The sequence below is a fragment of the Saxophila tyrrhenica genome, assembly GCF_035928015.1.
Source record: "Saxophila tyrrhenica strain CCFEE 5935 chromosome Unknown scaffold_4, whole genome shotgun sequence".
In the NCBI taxonomy this organism is placed as follows: Eukaryota; Fungi; Ascomycota; class Dothideomycetes; order Mycosphaerellales; family Extremaceae; genus Saxophila; species Saxophila tyrrhenica.
The window spans coordinates 1,064,245-1,083,896 of NW_027041736.1; the positions used below are offsets into that span (position 1 = coordinate 1,064,245).

The 19,652-nt window shown below is 55.3% G+C and overlaps 7 protein-coding genes across 7 annotated transcripts; 2 read left to right on the top strand and 5 right to left on the bottom strand.

Annotated features, from left to right (window-relative positions):
- Positions 1–6: 6 nt before the first annotated feature.
- On the top strand, positions 7–6,086 carry APC1 (Anaphase-promoting complex subunit 1; the record flags this gene model as incomplete). Its single annotated transcript, XM_064800336.1, has 2 exons — positions 7–84; positions 180–6,086. The coding sequence occupies 2 exons, from the start codon at positions 7–9 to the stop codon at positions 6,084–6,086; spliced, it is 5,985 nt and encodes a 1,994-aa protein (XP_064661675.1).
- Positions 6,087–6,287: 201 nt separating this feature from the next.
- Positions 6,288–8,130, bottom strand: LTR77_003080 (uncharacterized protein; the record flags this gene model as incomplete). The annotated part of the gene is made up of 6 exons (XM_064800337.1): positions 6,288–6,886; positions 6,943–7,078; positions 7,135–7,206; positions 7,263–7,739; positions 7,865–8,028; positions 8,079–8,130. The coding sequence occupies 6 exons, from the start codon at positions 8,128–8,130 to the stop codon at positions 6,288–6,290; spliced, it is 1,500 nt and encodes a 499-aa protein (XP_064661676.1).
- A 483-nt stretch (positions 8,131–8,613) lies between these two features.
- On the bottom strand, positions 8,614–10,631 carry LTR77_003081 (uncharacterized protein; the record flags this gene model as incomplete). Its single annotated transcript, XM_064800338.1, has 4 exons — positions 8,614–9,016; positions 9,066–9,344; positions 9,389–9,495; positions 9,591–10,631. The coding sequence occupies 4 exons, from the start codon at positions 10,629–10,631 to the stop codon at positions 8,614–8,616; spliced, it is 1,830 nt and encodes a 609-aa protein (XP_064661677.1).
- A 451-nt stretch (positions 10,632–11,082) lies between these two features.
- GUP1 (glycerol transporter) lies at positions 11,083–12,951 on the bottom strand (the record flags this gene model as incomplete). Its single annotated transcript, XM_064800339.1, has 2 exons — positions 11,083–12,039; positions 12,088–12,951. 2 exons carry the CDS (start codon positions 12,949–12,951, stop codon positions 11,083–11,085), a joined length of 1,821 nt encoding a protein of 606 aa, XP_064661678.1.
- A 257-nt stretch (positions 12,952–13,208) lies between these two features.
- On the top strand, positions 13,209–14,883 carry ARP4 (NuA4 histone acetyltransferase subunit; the record flags this gene model as incomplete). The annotated part of the gene is made up of 3 exons (XM_064800340.1): positions 13,209–13,762; positions 13,821–13,915; positions 14,105–14,883. 3 exons carry the CDS (start codon positions 13,209–13,211, stop codon positions 14,881–14,883), a joined length of 1,428 nt encoding a protein of 475 aa, XP_064661679.1.
- Positions 14,884–15,239: 356 nt separating this feature from the next.
- LTR77_003084 (uncharacterized protein) lies at positions 15,240–16,060 on the bottom strand (the record flags this gene model as incomplete). Its single annotated transcript, XM_064800341.1, has 2 exons — positions 15,240–15,287; positions 15,311–16,060. 2 exons carry the CDS (start codon positions 16,058–16,060, stop codon positions 15,240–15,242), a joined length of 798 nt encoding a protein of 265 aa, XP_064661680.1.
- A 934-nt stretch (positions 16,061–16,994) lies between these two features.
- On the bottom strand, positions 16,995–18,662 carry PBP2 (PAB1 binding protein; the record flags this gene model as incomplete). Its single annotated transcript, XM_064800342.1, has 2 exons — positions 16,995–17,047; positions 17,177–18,662. 2 exons carry the CDS (start codon positions 18,660–18,662, stop codon positions 16,995–16,997), a joined length of 1,539 nt encoding a protein of 512 aa, XP_064661681.1.
- Between the last annotated feature and the right edge of the window lie 990 nt (positions 18,663–19,652).

A 19,652-nucleotide genomic window follows, 5' to 3' on the forward strand; every position in this document is an offset into this window, starting at 1 on the left:
GACCCTATGGCTGTTCGAGGTTTGGTGAAAGGTGATGTCGAAACGCTTGGACCAGACGCGTTCCCAAATCGCGTCAAACCTCAGGTGGGGTCTGAGAGTGAACGGCAACTTCACTTCAAGGCAAGACACACACAAGACTAACGAGGTTACATGAAGATGCCACCCCTTGTGTCAACTAGGCGTACGACCAAATGGCCGAGATCAAATCACTCGGCGTCCACACGCCTGTGGCACTTCCATACTTGATCGATGAAGGCCTTTTGCCCGCGGAACCATCCAGCGATCTGTACACCTGGGAGACGTACGTTTTCGATGACGGGAATGGCGATGTCGAGGAGGAAGTTCTTGCCACGAGGAAATGCGTGGTATGGTCTCAAGGAAGGCTTATCCGGAACGTCTATCACTTCGAGCTGGAAGGGGAGGATGTCATCCAAGCGCTGTTGACATCGTTTCCCTCCAAGAGAAATGTCTCTGATACTCGTCACACCACCGGACCCGACAGCGCCAACATCCAACCCTGGAGAGACTCCAGGAATGGTCGAAAGCCTTCTCGAGGCGACAGCGAGGCGACCGAGCCACACAGTACTTCTGAGCGAGCCTTGGTGGTCTGTTTAAAGTCCAAGGCACACGTATACTTCGTTCACGGCACAAGCCATATCGTGGATTTTCCCTTCGAAATCTCAAAAGCCTTTTCAGCCCCACGAGGAGTCATCTTACAGACGAAGAGTGTGGCAGCACCGTCTTCGCCGCCAACACCGCAGCTTCCGGCAGCACCACCAAACTCGTTCTTCTCGTCCCAGCTCAGGCCAACGGCGTCTTATCTGCAGTCGCCGACTTTGGTGAAAAGCTTCGCGAGCACGCAACCTAGCCGACCTAGTCCTCTGAGTGGTAAAGCCCGGCTGGACACACTCTCCCCTTTCCCAGATGCGTTCGCAGGCTTGGCTCAAGCTACCGATGATGATACTGCTGGCTTCTACTCTCTGACGGACCCATTGTCAGACCTTGGAGTTGTTACATACTCTCTGCAGCACCCCAGGCCCCGCCTGTCCACCAAAGCCTCGTCCGGACTTAGCGTAGAGTTTGAAGCAGTCGACAACAGCGAGCGAATCATCTATGTGTCGCCAACTGACGAGTTGGGCGGCACCGGTAGCAGTCAGAATGCCCCTCTGACGCTCATTATCACACTTAATCAGGACCTGCAGACGCTGACAATTTGGCATGCATGGTATGTGGAAGAGAAATCGTTGGCCTCGCTTCTGAAGGAACGAGCAGCGCATAAAGCGGCAAAGGCACGAAGGCGAAGCTCCTTCATGAGCTCAATGGGCACAGGAGCAACGACGCCCGCAGTAAGAACACGAGAAGGCGTGAGGGAGAGTTTGGTAGGCGCATCATCCCTCAGACTACCGGGCGAGCAAGCTCCATCGCAGCCCCACGGTGCGTCCTCTCGGAGGCCGACTCGCCAGGAGGAGGAAGATGCAATGGCTTCTCAGATGGACCCTGACTATCAGCCTGGCGCCTCGCAACAGGCCGCTCGAGAGAGCAGGAGAATCAGTTCCATGAACGCGGACATGCGCCAGAGCCAATACAATGCAAACGCCAGCTTCGCGGGCCCTGGTGGCAGGCGGAATGCTTCATTCGGTGGGCCTGGTGAGCGTCGAAGCCTTGGGCACCGGAAGAGCCGTGGCTCAACACCCGGCAGTGTCTTCAGCAGGAGCCTTGGACCAGACGACGATCTCATGGATCTTGACAGTAGCTTCGACGCCGACGACGAGGAATCCGTTGGGAGCATCCTGAGGCATATCAGAGCTACATTCGATGCCACTGGAGCTGAAAGCATTTTGGCTGGACTTGGGGACGAGATGAAGCGGGAGCTCATTGTTCGCAAACTGCACTCCATACCAATAGCCACTTCGACTTCCTCAGAGGCAAAAACTGTTGAACCTATTCAAGTCGCGACACTTCTAGATTTCCGTCATCGAATGGACAACGAGGACCAGCGTATGACGGTTTTCATCCATCAGGACTACACGAAGGAGGTCTCCGCGCTTCAATTGATCATCAAGCGACGTCTTCTGTGGCCAGAGCTTTCTCTTACACCAACAATGGCCATTCCTCTGCTCGTTGGAGAGCAGAAAGTCGGCTCCTCCAGCAGCATTGTCAAACTGAAGGAGAGCGGCCGAAGCTCCATATTACTAGCAGATCGAGGTCTAGTTCTAGCTGCTGACGATAACATGCCGTGGCCACTCCCAGCTCAGGCACCGTACAGAGTCAATGACCGACGAGACCATGTCGCTTTGGACTCCACTCCTAACAAAGAAGTCGGCAGGAACAGGACGCTCCCAGGACCTTCACGGCACGATCTTCAGCTACTCCATGCTGGTGCCAGTGGTCGCTTTGATGAGGTGGGTACTGACCGTGTACACCACCGGCGGCAAGTCCGCTTCACGCCCAGAGATCCTGCTGTAAGCAGAGTCCTGGATGTTTGCGAGCTTGTTCTACCTGCAGCGCAGGCCCAATGCCTCCGCGGCATCTGGTGCGTTGCTCATGCTGAGCTTGTCGAACACCCTGAGAGGCTCGCTGGCACGACGTTTGACAGGGATTGGGTCGCCATGGTTGCCGCGCTTTGTTGCTTTCTTCCGCATCTCATTTCAAACAAGGCTCGAGCGGCTCTGGATCTTGCCAATGTCGCTGCCGGAAAAGCAGCAGATTCTTCGAAGTCGCGTCTGCGAATGTCCGAACATAGGCATGAGTTGCTTAGCAACACGACAGCAGATTGGCTCGGGCCGCGCGCTTCTGCAAGATCCAACAACCCTCAATCGACTGCGTCCCAGGCGGAACCGCAACGCGATAAGCTCATGGTTGTCGGAGCTGCTCTTGCTAATGAGCTGCTCGGTTCAGAAAGACTGCAACGAATTGCTAGATCGGCTTTACAGCTGTCACCAAACGAGGCCATCAAACTAGTCCTTGGCCTTCACGTACTCCGCGAAGAATACAAATTGTGCAAGTTGACGCCGAGCAGCCTGGGCTCTCAGGTCCTTGCCGTCACTATTGCTCAGATCGGCAGCTGGCTTGGATTGGTCACTTGGAGCCACCAGCCAGGACAGTACTATCATCTCGAAGGAGCGAATGAAGACCGCTGGGCGTTTGTCAAGTCGCAGGCCTCTCATGCTCCACAGATGCCGCTCATGGACGAGCCTGTTGGAGTCTATCATTGGTTCGAGCATGCAATGAACGTTCAGTCTGAGGAGCGATATCCGACTCTCGAGGTGATTGCAATGCTCGACAGACCGATGTCGAAGTCGCAGCAGGCGGTGGCTGCAGGCATGACTGGAAGAATAGCTGCGCTGTCTGACATCGTCGAGGCCAGTTCTGGTCTGGCGGCTTCTCCTGTTGCCACTGTTGAGTTGATGGCAAAGCACGGCATCAACAGCAACACAATAGAGAGCCTTCCTGAGGCGATCGGGGCACCCTTCAAAGATGCGATCATGAAGTGTGAGCGCGACCCTCCCACCTCATGGACACCAGCTTTGCTGGCTCTGGTCGGCCGAGAAGATCTCGTCTCCCACACCATACACTCCCACGCGTCAGTGCCGAAGAAGTCCACAGCTACTGCAAGCTCGCCACATGATATTCAGACCGTCTGCCACGCACTCGATCATCACCATCCGAATGGACGAACAAAGGAGGCGAGCCGACACGCTGTCTCCCAGCTTATCTTCCGCGAGGACAAGCGCTTAGTCGAGGCTACCAGCCTGATGCACTTCAATGCAACGCAAATGGCAGAATGCGCCAAACAGCCGGACTGGACAGATGTGCAGCATATCGAACAGCAACGCAAGAAGCTTCAGTGGGTCACTACCCGTATGGTTGCGCTGCCACCAGGCGACGCCATGATTCATTTCGACTGCCAGACTCCCTTACTCACCGACAAGTATCATTTGCCTGGTTTCAGCAACTCGTGCATCATGCAGCCCATGGGTACCACCCTTACCACTGATCGAAGCGGTTTGACAGAGGAAAAGGTCAGCTGGGCCTATTTCCACGCTGGAGCATCCGCCGGGTTAAGGATATCTCGGCACGTTGCCGGCATTGATACTTCTTGGATCGCCTTCAACAAGCCAAACGATCTTACGAACCGACATGCTGGTCTATTGCTGGCGCTTGGACTGAACGGACATCTTCGGCATGTGGCAAAGTGGTTATCCTTCAAGTATCTCACGCCCAAGCATACTATGACTTCGGTTGGTCTCCTGCTGGGCTTGTCGGCCTCGTACATGGGTACCATGGATGGTTTGATTACTCGCATGCTATCCGTCCACATCACTAGGATGCTACCTCCTGGGGCTGCTGAGCTCAACGTCTCTGCTCTGACCCAGACTGCTGGCCTGATCGGGATCGGCTTGTTGTACTACAACACCCAGCACCGCCGGATGAGCGAAATCATGCTATCCGAGGTAGAACAAATGGAGCTGGAAGACCCAGACAGTGGACCAGACCCACTTCGAGACGAGTGCTACCGTCTTGCTGCTGGTATTGCCCTAGGCTACATCAATCTCGGCAAAGGGAAAGACTTGGGAGGTTTGCATGGCATGTATCTTCCGGAGCGACTTCTTGCCATTGCAGTGGGCCCAAGGCCGGTCACTGTGGTGCATGTCTTCGATCGAGCAACAGCAGGCGCAGTAGTCGCCCTCGCACTGGTATACATGAAAGCTGGCGATGTGTCGATCGCTCGCAAGATCGACATCCCGGACACTGAAGCGCAGTTCGACCACGTGCGACCAGACGTGCTCATGCTGCGCGTAATGGCGAAGCATCTCATCATGTGGGATGGTCGTGAATCTCACACTACTGAGTCCGATCGTCCCGGCTTCATCAGAAGAAATCTTCCGGCCTGCTATCAACGACGATTCCAAGCTATGAGCACGACGTCCGCGAAGCTGCAGCTGCAGAGCTCGGATGTTCCGTACTTCAACGTCGTCACTGGTCTTGCGTGGGTGCTTAGCTTGATGAACGCCGGCAGCGGGAACACCAAGGCTCGCGATGAGATCTTGACTGTGCTGAACTATTTCCATGCTGTGAGGAGTGGTGCTGAGGCATACTACTACGATGCTAAACTCGCGCGGTCGACTGTGCGACGATGTATCGATGTTCTAGCACTCTCGGCTGCGACTGTCATGGCAGGCACTGGAGACCTAAAGACCTTCCGGTACCTCCGCCGCCTGCATGGTAGGACGGACTCAGAGACGCAGTATGGGTCACACCTCGCTGCGCATCTTGCGATTGGTGTCCTCTTCCTGGGCGGCGGAACCTACACTTTCGGGACGTCTAATCTCGCCATCGCCTCGCTCATCTGCGCTTTCTACCCTCTGTTCCCAACAGATGTACACGATAATCGCGTGCATTTGCAAGCGCTGCGGCATTTCTGGGTCTTTGCTGCCGAAGCGAGGTGTCTCATCGTTGAGGAGATCGACACCCATCGTCCGGTGAGCATGCCTATCACACTCACATTGCGAGATGGGACTGTGAAGTCTCTGACCGCGCCGTGCCTGCTGCCCGAGCTGGACTCTATAGCGACCGTCCAGACGAATGATCGAGCCTACTGGCGTGTCACGCTTGATTTCGCTGGGAACGCAGAGCACCTCGCGGCCTTCCGGCAGAATCAAAGGATACTCGTACGCCAGTGCCCGGCGTCTGAAGCGCATGATTCCGTCTTTTCGTCAGCCCTTGCGGCGCTCAATCCAAGCCAAGCGAATGCGCAGCGTGCGGCGGATCTGCAGAAATGGCAGGACGTCCTCACAAGTCTGCCTGTCTTCGATGACCACGACAAAGCGGACGTGGAGCTTGTCCTGCCACCGAATGCCAACAGAGTTCTGCATACAGATGAACGAGGCACTGTCATCGATGACAGGGTGGCGTTGAGCCGCAGCGTAGCTGGAAGCGATGGGGATGCTCTATGGAATTTGCGAGTGCTGTTTGCCTGGGCGCAAAAGGCAAGAGATAGTGAGCAAGGAGGCCTGAAGTGGCTTGGAGATGAGGTGGTGGAGGGGTTGCGGGCGAAGATTGAGGAGAGGATGAGGCAGACTTGATCGCTCTGTCAGAAAATGGCTTGTGTTATCTTAGCGAGGCGCCAAGGCTGAAGCAGTGCTGCATCAATTGAATCCGATTACAATGAGAGACAGCAGAATCCAAATGCATGATGAAGTCGCGTTCGAAGATTGGATGCAGATACCCATCCCTGACCTGCCTGATCCTCCAGAATGTCTTTCCAAGAAGACTGCCAGATGATGTTACACCGGAGACGAGAGCCACTGCTGCGTCGCAGGGTCAAGCGACTCCTGCTGAGCATGCTGCCACTCTGAGCGAACCCGGTCTGCTCTCGCCTTGGATCGTGGCGTGATCGTTGCCGGATACTCCTCTGGCATGCACACGAAGCCCTGAGTGAGCTTGTCCTGGTCTGGGATGATGGGCTGGCCGCTGGCGTCCATGGCCGGGGTGATATCGAAGGCCCAAAGCATGCGTGCCATTCCCAGAAACAGGCTGCGCTCCGCAACGTGCATACCCGGACAGATGCGGCGGCCGGCACCAAAAGTGAACTGATCGCGCTTCGTTCCGTCGGGATTAGATGCGGAGTCATAGAGACTTAGATGGTCGTCCTTGTCTGTCGAATCGAAAAGAGTCAGTACACGCAAGCGGACGATCGTCTGCATAGGATTCTTACGTCTGTTGGGATCGAACTTGCGAGGATCTGGACTTCGCTTCGGATCGTGGTGGATTGCCCAGACGTTGTTCATGACACCTGCGCCTTTGGGGATAAGATAGCCTTTGTAGGAGTCGTCTTGGGTGACGGCGTGCGGGACAGCACCAAGGATTGTGGTGGGCATCCAACCTGGTACAAAAGTCAGTATGCCGAGTTGTCGACAGTCGACGTGGTTGTGAACTTACGAAGCGTCTCCTTCATCAAGCATTTGATGTACGGTAGATTGGGCTCATCTTGCATCGTGGGCATGCGATCAACGCCGACGACCTTATCAATCTGCTCTTGCGCGAGACGCTGGGTCTCAGGATATAGCAGCATAGCCTAAAAAATCGCAAACATGAGCTTTGGTCTCCATACTAAGTAGGACGGTTCCTTACTTGGACGAAAGCGTACAACGTACTCGATGTTGTATCCGATCCCGCCTCAAGCAGTGTGCCCGAAATGTATGCCTGCGAAGGAATATTAGCTATGTCGGCCATCGTACTTCTAAAAATGCTAAACATACTGCTTGTGGATCGCTGAACTGTTCTTTCTCCTGCGCTTGAGCCATGCCAACGCAGAAGCAATTCTTGATAGTTCCGTCTTTCCACTCATTCTTCGCGCGAAGCCAGTGTCCCAGGTACAGCTCCCTCTCGCGCTTGTGCATCTCCTTGGCCTTCTTTTGCGCAGGCAAAATGAAGTCGGGCAGTTGCCTGAGGAATGGGAAGAAATCGATCAGTGCTGCTGTGCCGGTCTGATTGATTTCAGCAAACTCGTTGAATCCTTCGAAAAGCTGCTTGATGGCGACGTTCTCATACGTCGGGGTGCGCCACCCAAAGACCATTGATGTCGTGAGAGCATTGGAGTACCGGCGAATGTGATGCAAGAATCGGTCTGGCGTGTCCAGCAGATCATTCAGCATCTGCTTGTTTTCCAGCATCTGGTAAGGCACGTATTTGCTCGACTCTTGAACGTTGAGTAATTGATGGACCATCTTGCGTATCTGGCACAACGTCAGCATGTACGCCCCTCACTTCTATCTGGTAGCCTCACCATTCTCCAAAGAGGCCCATAAGGCTGATCTAGACGTCAGCATTCATTTTTTCCTCAGAGCACTTGAGGACCTACCATCATCAACAGTCGCAACCCATTGGAACAGAGGTCCTGTCCGATGTACATCTCCTGCCTTGAAGAGTAGATACCGCTTCGCCGGTCCAGCAGCTCTTTGACGGCGTCATCGCTTGATAGAACGATCAAGGTCTTCGTCCCGAGCATCAAGCTGTAAATATCGCCTGAAGTCTGTCAGTAGGGCTAGCCAAGTGCACTTCGTAGATGACTGTACCGTATTCTCGAGCCCACTTCTCGAACTGTAGGTGCGCATCTCTTGTTGGCATCTGGGAGGGATCTAGTTAATCACAGCAGTACAGTAGAGGCAGAAGGGCAGGCAGTACCTGGTGAATGTTGCCCAGGATTGGAAGGGTTGGAGGCCCTGGAGGAAAGTCTTTCGGGCGATGTCCCACCATCAACAGTCGACAGAGACCGAGCAGCAGCAGCAAGGCGGCCGCAATGGCCGAGTAGTTACTCGAAACATCCATCGTTGTTGTTGTGATGCAATGGTATTTCCCTGATGTTCCAGGACAGCGACGGGGAGCCCAGAAAAAATGTGTTGATAGTAAGCTCTTATGTATTTTTGAATGGAGGCACTATTTTCTTCCGATTTTGCATGCCGGGAGCAGTGTCTCCAATAATCGCATGTTCAACATGTCGTTGCGCGGACCTGGAGGTGGGAGCCTCCGCAAGGCTTCGGGGCGGTGGTGGGAGAGTTCTAATGCAAGCGGGGATGTACCGATGTACCGAACACCCAACGGTAATCGATTTCAAATGATCACCTGCTGGAACTGGCAGATCAGGTCGTTGACTTGTTGCATTCTCGTCTCGTCGTACTTCTGCAAGACCGTATTCTGGTCGCTGGGCTGTGGAACGTTGACGTTAGCTTGATCAACGCCAATCATCCAGGTGCCAGCAGAGATCCGCTCAGTAATCAGTTTCGCCAATAGCCAATATTCTGAACAGTATCTCACGAAACCGATCCTCTTCCACATATTGTGTGGCGTCATTATCTCCTCGCCGAGCGGGCAGTACTGTTGACTGGTAGAATAAGCTTGTTGATATATCTGCCATATTGCAATCCAACTATCCAGAGCATTATTGATTGGCGCCAGATGTGCGTCTGCGGCAAAAGTTTGCTGGTGTTGAAAGATCATCGAGTGGAGCGCTTGACTGGTCATTAGCAGGTGTCAGACGATGTTGCGAACAGTACATATCTGACGTTAAGACGAAGAGGTTCAGTGGTCCGATCTCTGCGAGCGAGGTCTGTTCGTAGGCTCCAACAGAGCCTTTGCACATCGACTCGACTACCGAAGAGATCAGATTGGCTGCGAAGGCTCCGCTGCTCGTGATGGCCTTGTAGCAAGCGTTCCTACTCGTAGCTTGAAAGGCCGCCTCGCTACTGCAAAATCCCATCTTCATCTCCTTTATCGCCATTCTCGGAGGGAGGTTGTTGAATATAACAAAGGCCGTGTCGAGTAGAAAGACCCAGAGGAACGTTCTACAGAAAGTGAGACATGGCCAAGTAAGATAGAAGGGACTTACCTAATGAGCTGCTCGCGGGCTACAAAGTCGTGCCAGACAAAACCGGCCGGCGGTAGCTCACCGTAAACAGGGTGTCTTGCGTGTGGGATGCCTATATCTCGCACAACCTTCAAAACATCAGCAGCAAATCGGGAAGAGTGGTCTTTGCACTCACCGCAACAAGCGTGCTGTACCTGAATCGTCTGATCCTTCTCCTGCTCACCTTGGCCCCTTCCCAGTTATGAAACAAGCAAACCATATATGCGGCCTGGATGGACTGAATGCGAGCATCCGAAGGGAACGTCAATGGACTGCAGTCATCTTCCGCATCGTAGCAGAAGTCATCATCTTGAAAAACCATCTCCTCAACGCAAGTGAACCATGGTTTTACCTGCTCCTTATCTGAACCATCGGGAGACACGCAGGCGCCAATGATTGCCATAGCAGCCACAAGCGCTGATTTGGCGGAGGCAGCCTCGAAGGACGACTTATGCATGTAATTGACGTTGGGATGCCAAAGTGACCAATAAAGCTCCAAGTACAGGTGAAGTCGAGAGGGAGAGAAGAAGTTCGCGCACTCTTGTTCCACGTCCGGGCTCCAAGAAAATGAGACAGGGCTGTTGCGAGGCTTGAGCGTCGTGACCTCTTGAATCAGACCGACGATCTTCTTGCTTTGGCGGGCCAGTGGATGGCCAGAATCGAGACGCTGCTTTTCAGCATCCGACGCAAACGTCTTGCGAGCCAGCAGTCTCATCTCTTCCGTGCCGCAGTCGAAGGAAGCTACGAAGCCGTTGTCTCGGGTGAAGCTCTCCAGAAAATGCAGTGAAAGCCTCTCGGTCCCAGTGTCAGTTCTATAGAGCGGTAGGCCTAGGTCACAGGCGTTGAAGTCGAACAGCTCTTCGTTCATGTAGCCAGAGAGATCCTGCGCAGACAAGTCGGACCACAGGCAGTTGTAGGAAGGCAGTGGATCGAAAGCCAGAGCTTCAGTCGCTCCGAAAGTCTTGACTGCTTGAATGTCTTGTAGAGTTGCATTCTCGGGGTTGGTATCGTCGCCGTTGCCCCGGGCTTGACTGTAGCTGCAAGCAAGACGCCGCCGCGCACAGCTTCCACACGCGGGCACAGCAATGTCGCAACGCCGCTTGGAGCGCGTGCAACAGTCGTAGGCTCGTTTTGGTGTAGAAGAGATGCCGATATGCCCACGACCAACACAGGAGTTGACGTGCCGTCTGAGAACATCTGATCGCTGGAAGGCAGCTCCACACATATGGCATTGATGCGGTCGAGCTGCGCTGTGGATAGCCAGATAGCGTTGGAGATGCTCCGGGCGGCGGTACGACTTTGGACAGCGAGGACATTTGTGAGGCGATTCTTCGTCCATTCTCTTCCTATTGCTAGGGGCTTGTTGGTTGTTACTAGGCTCGAAGACCGCAGCCCATCACGTAGCCACGAATCTCGAAACATTGCACCGTTGTAATGGTGGCGTTCGTGACCACATCTTCCACACTGCAAGTAGCTCCATCGATGGATGTTGTTCTTGATGGCGAATGTTGTAGAAAGCATCAGGCACGGTATTGGCCCAATACATCTCAACGCTAGCTCGGGTTCCTCCGGCATGGCAAAGAGCCGGGAGCCGTGATGCCACAGTCAAGACGAACGGTTCGTTCGGTACAAGTACATATAGCTAAGGCAGTCTCGAGAGAGACACGTCTACTATGCTAACACTTCATCGCCACCCCTCTCCTCCTCTCCGCCTCCCTGACCTCAAACATCACCTGCGAGCCGACGAACAGCGTCATGCACGCCGCAAGCATAAATACCCTCCCACCTAGGCTCCCAACAATGCCATCCACAAAGCCCTTCAGCCCGTCCAGGCCAAAAGCGAACCCAACCAAACTCGACACCATCATCATCAGAATGTTCCCTACTGCACCGAATCCGCACAGCCAGCGGTACAGGTCCGGCCGTCCCTCGTACTTCTTCGCGGGGAAGATGTAGCTTGCGATGAGTTCGGGCAGTATGAACAGCACTACCAGCCAACCCCAGGCTAGCAGACGGAGGTTGATGTCGTGCCATAGTGCCACGAAGGTGAAGACGGCGATGAAGTTCCCAATCGCCCTCGGTGTGCTGACACGGCTGCCACCCAGAGGCAGATAGATGTATCGTACGATCCAGAGGTTGAAACTGCGATGCCAGCCTCGCCAAAAGGCGAGCGTGGAATAGTTGTCGCTCATGCAGCGGACCATGTTCTCCGGTGGATCTATGCCGTCCACAAGCGCCCACAAGCGGAAGAAGCGCCACGGAACCAGGAGCTTGAGCCAGATGATGTGCAAGTTGAAGTATCCCAGCATCGAAAGCTGAAAGGGTGTGTAGGTGGTCCAATCCGGGTTAGATTTGGAGATGGCGACAGCGTAAAGGAAGTGGAGGCAGAGCTCCATGGTAAGGAGACAGATGAGGAAGCGGATGGCGTAGGGGATCATGTAAGAACGGTCGAGGGTTCGCAAGGGATGGCGGCATTGCGAGATGTAATCGTTGAAGGTGACGATGGGGCCGGCGAGGTAAAGTGGGCTGTAGAGCGTGTATGCCAGGTATGTAGTGAGAGAAAAATCGTTCGGAGAGGCGCCAGACTTGACGCGTTCTTTCTCGGGGAGGTCTGTGGGATCAAGGTTCTTCTTCTGCGGAGGTTAGTTGGTGGTCAGAGAGACTGGGGCAGAAGGACGTACTTCAATAGGCGACGACTCTCGCCGATCGAGCATCCAGAGGTAGTCGAAGTTGAACGCTATCATGCGCAGGACCGTCACGTTGAACAGAATCTCCCACCGTGGTGTCAGACCTCCGTAAGAGTCCAGCCACGCGCCCCAGTCGCTTTGGATGGCTTGAGGACCTTTCGAATCGGCGTTCGTCATTTGCGTAGGTAGGAACAGAGCGAACATTCGGGCAAATGAGTAGCCGCCGCAAAGTTCGTTTGCAAACATGATTCCAATGTTGAAGACCCAGGTGGCAACCGTGGCGTACTGTTTCGATAGCTTGGTTGGGATCTGAAAGTTGATGTAGACTATCAACAGTACTTTCAAGATCGAGATGCCATGCAAGACGAGCAGGAAGATCATGGCAAAGACCAGATCGAAGCGAATCCGTCCTCGCAGCCGAGAGTCCGCTGCGTCTCGCTCGGTCTCGTCCTTCTTCTTCGATACTGCTGAGCCATTCCCTGGACCACTGTTTCCACCAGATCGCAGGAAGTCATACGCTCGCCTTGCCACCGGGTGCAAGACCAGTAGTAACGCCAGATAGGGAATGTTGCCACGGAAGCCACGATACTGCAGATCAGAGTTGTCGACGAGCCGACCAGGAATCCAGCCTTGAGATAGCAGAGGGGAATATCTAGCGTAGTTTGGGTGATCCGGTTGGGAAACATCGTAAACAGACTTGAACATCAAAGGTGGGATGGTCAGGAAGACCAGGGCATAGATGTAGTACTCTGGTGTGTTCCATCGTGACGGCTGGGCGTTGGGTAAAGGTTGTGGATTCTTTGGCCGGAAGCGAGTGTCGAGATTCTCGACCTTGAAGAGGCTCAGTGGATTCATCATCGTGCTGACATTGTGTGTTGACGTGGTTTGTCTATGTGATATGTGTTCTCCTGATTCATGCTGGTTGGTGGCCAGAAGTCGCAGCGGCTATCCGAAGCCTTTTGTCACGCCATACTTTTCGACTTCAACAACACCTCCAAAGCTGTCGGGCTCTCAGCGATGGGGAGATAATACCTTCTGACGCGACGTAAGACGTGTTTTCCAGTCGCAGACCTCCACTCGACGTCCACGGACCTTCTCAGCCGCCATCGACCAGCATGGCGCTCCCACCGACACAAGCACCGGCGGCCGGCGAGTACGCGGGAGACGAAATCAGCGCACTCGTCCTAGACTGCGGTAGCTGCTCGACACGTGCTGGCTTCGCAGGCGAAGACACGCCAAAGTCTGTCGTGCCCACGAACCACGCTTCTCTCTCGTCTGGCGAGCGGCTGTTCGGCGAGAATGCGATCCATCTACCACGGGCGGACGTTGAGATCCGGAACCCATACAATGCGGACGGCCTAGTAGAAGACTGGGACACTGCTTCGAAACTATGGGAGTACACAGTCACATCGCGTCTGACCGGCGCAAGGCAAACACCTCCCACACGGAATGGTTTGAACGATGACAAGGATGAGAATGGCGATGTGAACATGGAGCAGGAAGCCGAGCGGAGAGAGGATGAGCAGGATAGTCCTCTGGCGGAGTACCCGCTGCTGATGACCGAGCAACCTTGGAACCCGGTAAAAGCGCGTGAGAAGACGATGGAGCTGGCCATGGAGGAGTGGGGTGTGCCTGCGTTCTTTTTGGCGAAGAACGGGCAGTTGGCGGCGTAGGTGAGGCCGAGACTCGCAGTTATGTCGACACCATGCTGATGTTGGTGCAATCAGGTATTCACAGGGCAAGGCTACCGCACTAGTAGTCGATGTTGGACATCAGAACACATCCGTGACTGCATTGTGGGAAGGAATGGTGTTGAAGAAAAGTGAGTGCATCCTCCTATTTTGCATTATTCCATCTGCAGGATGATATTACAAATATCTCACGACGGTCGACATAGCCTACGGGCATTGATGAGATGGCCCCTGACCGGGCCTATACCTGATGCTTAGAATTAGCTTGCATTATGATACAACTTCTTACTTGAACACATTGGCTGATAACCCATCCACAGGCCTCCATCATGCACCCTTAGCCGGCAACTGGCTCAACAACCAGATCCGTGCCATGTTCGCCACCCAGCAACCACCCGTCCCCCTCGTTCCACACTACATGGTCAAAACCAAGCAACCCGTCGACGCCAACTCTCCCTCCAATGCCACCTACGTGCAATTCGCCAAACCGCCACCCGACTCCTTCCGTCGCCTTGAAGAAGAGCGCGTACTCACCGCTTTCAAGGAATCCGTCGTGCAAGCCTGGCACGGCCCTGGCCGCCTCGAGGCTCCCCCGGCTCCCCACGCTCCCAACGGCTTCTCCAACCTCGACCACGTCCGCAGCTTACCTCCCCGCCCCTTCGAAATGCCTGATGGCTGGAACACCGTCTTCGGCGCCGACCGCTTCAAAGTCGTCGAATCGTTGTTCGACACTCGCGCCGCCTATCCTTCGTCCGACCAGCCCACGCCGAAACCGGAAGATGCCATCCCATCCCTTGTCAACCGCGCCGTCTCCGCTTGCGACGTCGACACTCGACCGCACCTCCTCAACAACATCATCCTAACCGGCGCTGGCTCTCTCATAGAGAAACTGCCTGATCGGCTGCAAACGGATGTGCAGGCCATGTTCCCTAATCCGAAGGTACGAGTGCTGGCGAATTCGAATGCGGTGGAGAGGAAATTTGGTGCATGGGTGGGTGGGAGCGTGTTGGCGAGTTTGGGCACGTTCCATCAGATGTGGGTCTCGAGGCAGGAGTATGAGGAGTTTGGGGCTGGGGTGGTGGAGAAGAGGTGTAAGTGAGGGACAAGCTCATGGAAAAGGGTGTTTGGCGTTTAAGAGGGGCAATGATGGTAGGGCTTGACGCTGTAACCCAAGGGTGCCAGCTATTACGAGATTGCCTAGAAGAAAATGCCAAGATACGACGATGCCGTGGCATCCCATGTCACACAAAACTCCAAAGACACGTCCACCCACTCCCCAATCCCCTACAAACACAGTATCAATCACACCCCTCCCCATCCTCATGCACATGATACCGCCCACACATCCCCCTCCCACTCCACGGCTTACACCCCCCGGTATCCATCAAACTCCCCTTATACCGTCCCCCCTCCACCCCGACCCCATGCCGCAAACACCCCCCACAAAACACCTTCTCACAGCCCACGCATCTTTGCCCCGTCTCCCCCGGCGGCACCACTTCCCTGCACCCTTCGCACGCTCGCACGACCGCCCAGTCTCGGGAACGAAACGCTACGAGCTCGTGACGGGAAAGCGCTTCAGGGCCGGGACGTTTGAGTTTGACGCATAGGTCGCGCAGGAAGCGCGGGTGCCAGTCGTCTTTGTGCGTTTCTAGCAACTTGTCGGTTTTTTTGTAGGCGAAGAGGTCGAGTACCAGCGTCCTCAGGGGTGAAGAGTCGGAGACGGTGGTCGGGGCATAGAGGATCCAGGTATCGGAGGGTGTGGGCACTGAGTTTGTCGATTCCGAGAGGCGGGCGATGGTGGTGAGGATGTGGTTTGACAAGGGCGTGGTGAGGAGGCGGTCCGAGAGGGCGTAGAGGTCGAAGAGGAGGAAGTATTTGGGTGAGCCGTGGGTGTTGCGCAGGTCGCCGTCGGTGCGGATGTCGTGGTGCGTGAGGGCGGCGAGGTGGTGGTGGGTGTGGTGGGCGTGGGAGGTCAAAGCATGCGGGCCTCCAGCATGATGCATGTTGGAAGGGTGCACGAGGGTGGGAGGGAGTGCGTCGCAGTGCGGTGCAGGGGTTTTGAGGGTTCCAGTGTAGAGCCATTGCAAAAACCACTCGAAGATTTCAGGTTTCTCTTCTGGTAGACGGACGGTCTGGTCGAGGCTCTCGGTGAATTTGCCGTTGAGAGCGGCGGCGAAGAAGGGGGAGGCGGAGGTGAGGAGGTCTTTGTGGATGGTGTATCTGGTTTCTGGGCGGGTCTTGTCGGTGGCGTCGCCGACGATCACGGTGGCCATGTCCGTCATTGAGCGGAAGCCTGTTCGCAGGGGCAGGCGGGAGGGTACGCGGCGCATGCGGCTGCGGCGGTGGGGGGGTTCTTGCTCGCAAGTTGTCGAGGAGTCTGAGGGTGTTGGGGAAGGGTTTTCTGGCGGCGGGATGGCGAGGACCATTTGATTCGCTGCCATGTTGCGTTGCTCGGTGGGCGTGGAAGGATTGGGCGGCAGGCGACGATACCAGACTGGTGTCAGTATATGATCCAGGTTTGCTGTGGCGGTGGCGGCAGGGGGAGAGACGTCAGTTAGGACTGAGACGATGGTGAATAATCGCAGGTCGTGTGTTTGCTTTGCCGTAGAGTGAAATGGCAGCTCGTGTGTTTGCTTCACCCCAGCTCTTCTGACAATTCGTTGATAGATGCGATGGATCGGGCTTGATAACAAGAAAGAAAAAGACAAACGAGACGGCATCTCATCCATGATCTTAGACATTAGCAAGCAGGTGTCTGTCTTTGTCGCATGCGGCATTGCATGTCTGAAGCGCTCGAGACCTACCGGAAGCGGACAGCTGGTATATGTGAGAGCTTCTCAGCGAACAAAGGGATGCTCTTACCTGCACATGTACCTTACATGTCTTGGTTGCAGACTGCCGCCTCCGTGTAGAATATCCATGAATTGGCTTGTTGGATTTCCCAACAGTGGAGTGCACGTGCAGTCGCTGGAGCCTTGGAGAAAGTGAGAGATGTGGTATAATTCGATTGTTGTTTCCCTGCAGAGGCGGGCGGCCGCATGCCTGGAATGTGCCCGTGCAAACATTCCATCGCACGTGCAACAGCCGGATGCGAGCACTTAGAAACGCATATTCCCACTTCTCGCCGGTCGCTTGCCACCTGCCATGCCCATCCTTCCGAAAACGCCAGTAGTGCACTGAATCTGTCAAGCTTACCTGTTCCGTTGACTAGATGCGGTCGCGGTCGCCCTTCGTAGCCTTCCACTCATTCTGAGAAGTCTCTGTAGGAATGCGTTAGTTACGAGTTCCAATTGCCGGTCAGGTTCGTTGTGACAATCTTACAGTGCATAGAAAGGCCCATCACCTCCTCTACCTCGGCATGGTGGAGTTGGAGTTCTTCGAGCTCTCACCCAGTCGACTGTACAGCATGTACAGCGCCATCTGATTGCACTCCTGCGTGCCAGTGATCGTGACGAGACGTTCGTTGTTGTTATCCTGGGGCTCGTTGATCTTAATAACACTTCCAGACAGCTGACGAATCTCGTTGATCTTGGCGCCGCCTTTGCCGATGATCGCGCCGACCATGTCGTTCGGGATGAAGATCTGCTGCGTGATGGCTTGGCCGGGCATGCTCTGCATGGGCTGCTGCGGTGGACCGGCGTGGTTGGGTTGCGGTGGGCCTTGACCGTATGCCTGCGGCTGCTGCTGCGGTTGATGGGGCTGCTGAGGTCCGGCACCAGCGTATGGTGGGCGAGGGGAGCCTGCGACAGGGCCGGGGCCGTATGGCATGCCGCTGTGGGGATGGTAGTGTTGCTGTGGCTGCGGGTGCATCGAGTTGTAGCGTGCGTCGGGTCCGGTGGGTCGTGGAGGACCGCGGAACTTGTCTGGTCCGCCCATCTGTCCACCCATATGCTGTGGGATGTACGGTACGACTTGCATGCCGCCTGGGACTGCGCCTTGTGGTCCACCTTGACGGCCAGCATACGCCGAAGCGGCAATGCTACCGAAACGATCTGTTAGCTGCTCGGCGAGAGTGCTTCCGACATAGTATGTGGCAATGTGGACGGCGTCAGCGACACCAAGAACGACGAGGGAGCGCTCGGTGGACAGCGGAAGGCACTGCTCGGATGCGTTAAGGCGAGCGCCCGATGCTTCTTGGATCTCACGGATCCTCACACCTGCCTTGCCGATGATGGAGCCAATGAGGATGTGCGGGATGAGGAGGCGAAGTGGGTAGGTCTTGGAGTGGGGGCTGGAAGGAGTGTCGAGAGGCTCTTGGTTGAGGGTACGGATGATGAGGCCGAATGCTTTGGCAACTGCATCGACGGGGCCGGAAACAGTAAGGATGCGCTCAACCTGACCTCTGTTGAACTCACTGACAGTGCACTTGGCGCCTGCCATCTTGCGAATCTGCGAGACATTCTCGCCACCTTTGCCAATCACGGTTGCCGCCTCTGCACTAGAGATGATCGAGCGCACATGAAGCCAGTTACTGTTGTTGTCGTCGTGGTAGGAAGGAGCTTGAGAGCCGGCGCGAGCGTCCGATCCGTTCGTGGTGGGGTTGTTGAGGATAGCATGGGTTTGCTGAGCCTGAGCGGATGGAGAAGCAGCGGGAACAGCATCTGGGACAACAGTGTCGCCCTGCTTGTCGGTGACGTCCGCGGTGGGAATAGCTTCGGCAGTGCCATTTTCAGCCGCGACGGCCTCTTGGGCAGCTTCCAGCTTCAGAGCATCTTCTGCAGTAGCTGGTTCGTCGGTGTTGGCATCCTCCTTGAGCACTTTGTCGAGCGCTTGACGCTTTGCATCTGGCTGGTCGTTTGGACCGGAGGGTGAAGAAGGCTCTTCCAGCGGGCGCTTCTGGGTGGCAGCCGGTGTCTCTTGAACTGTCTCAGCCATTGTGGTATAGGTGGAGTGTCGGGTGAAGTGGGGAGTGGACTACTCGAGATTGGACTCTGAGAATGTTTGCTCGGAATTTCGATTGATTGCTTGACTGCCTGCTTTACGTACGCGAGGTGGATCGGATGTGCTGTAAAGAAAGCGTGCAGGTGCAGTGGTCGGAGGTGTGGCGTGTGGGCGTTTGTGAGGTGGTGGTGGAAGGTAGTGGTGAGGCGGTCTGAAGGAGGGTGTTGGAAGTGGTGGCCGAGGAGCTGAGAGTGCAGGGTTGGTTGTGTTTGAGGCAGTGCGGTGGCTGGAAGAGATCGGAAGAAGTGCTTTGCTTCGTGCAGGAAGGCTGGTGAAGGTGAGGTCGGGTCGGAGTGGGTGTGCAGTGGTGGTGGTGAAGGAGGTTAGGAGGTGACGGCGAAGAGGGTGTAAGGAGTACTGCCTTCCCTTGTGCCTCCTCTTGCGGTAGGTACCTAGCCTCGAGTGCGCTCCGCTCTAGGAAGCTGTGGTCTTGATGTTAATGGTCGCTGCCGTGTCGAGGACAGTTGGGAGTGTGTGTGTGTGGTGAAGAGAGGAGGAAGGTTGGACTCGAAGGTCGAAGCTCGAAGCTTTCAAAATGGGGTGGCCCGGGCTCAGGATTGCTTGGCACTGTGCTCGTCATGTGACCCTTCACCTCGCTTCCACCTCACTTCATTCACCGCAATGTGTCCGCGGGTTGAAACGCCAGACCACTCGCTTCCCTGGAGGCCAAAAACGCCACTGCGAGCTACCGTTTCGCGCACCAATGGCTGTTGTACAGACACCTGCTCCTGTGCAACAACAAGCTTCCAGGCTGCGTCAGCACCTCCCACTCCTCTGCACATCACTCGTCTTCCCAGGGTATAAAAGGCTGCCTTGCGAGTACAGAGGTACAATCGTTGGGTATCGCGACATTGTACGCGCGCACTCGAATCCAATCTCCAATGCAACACTCATCCTCCAACCCCTCCATCCTTGATTCCCACT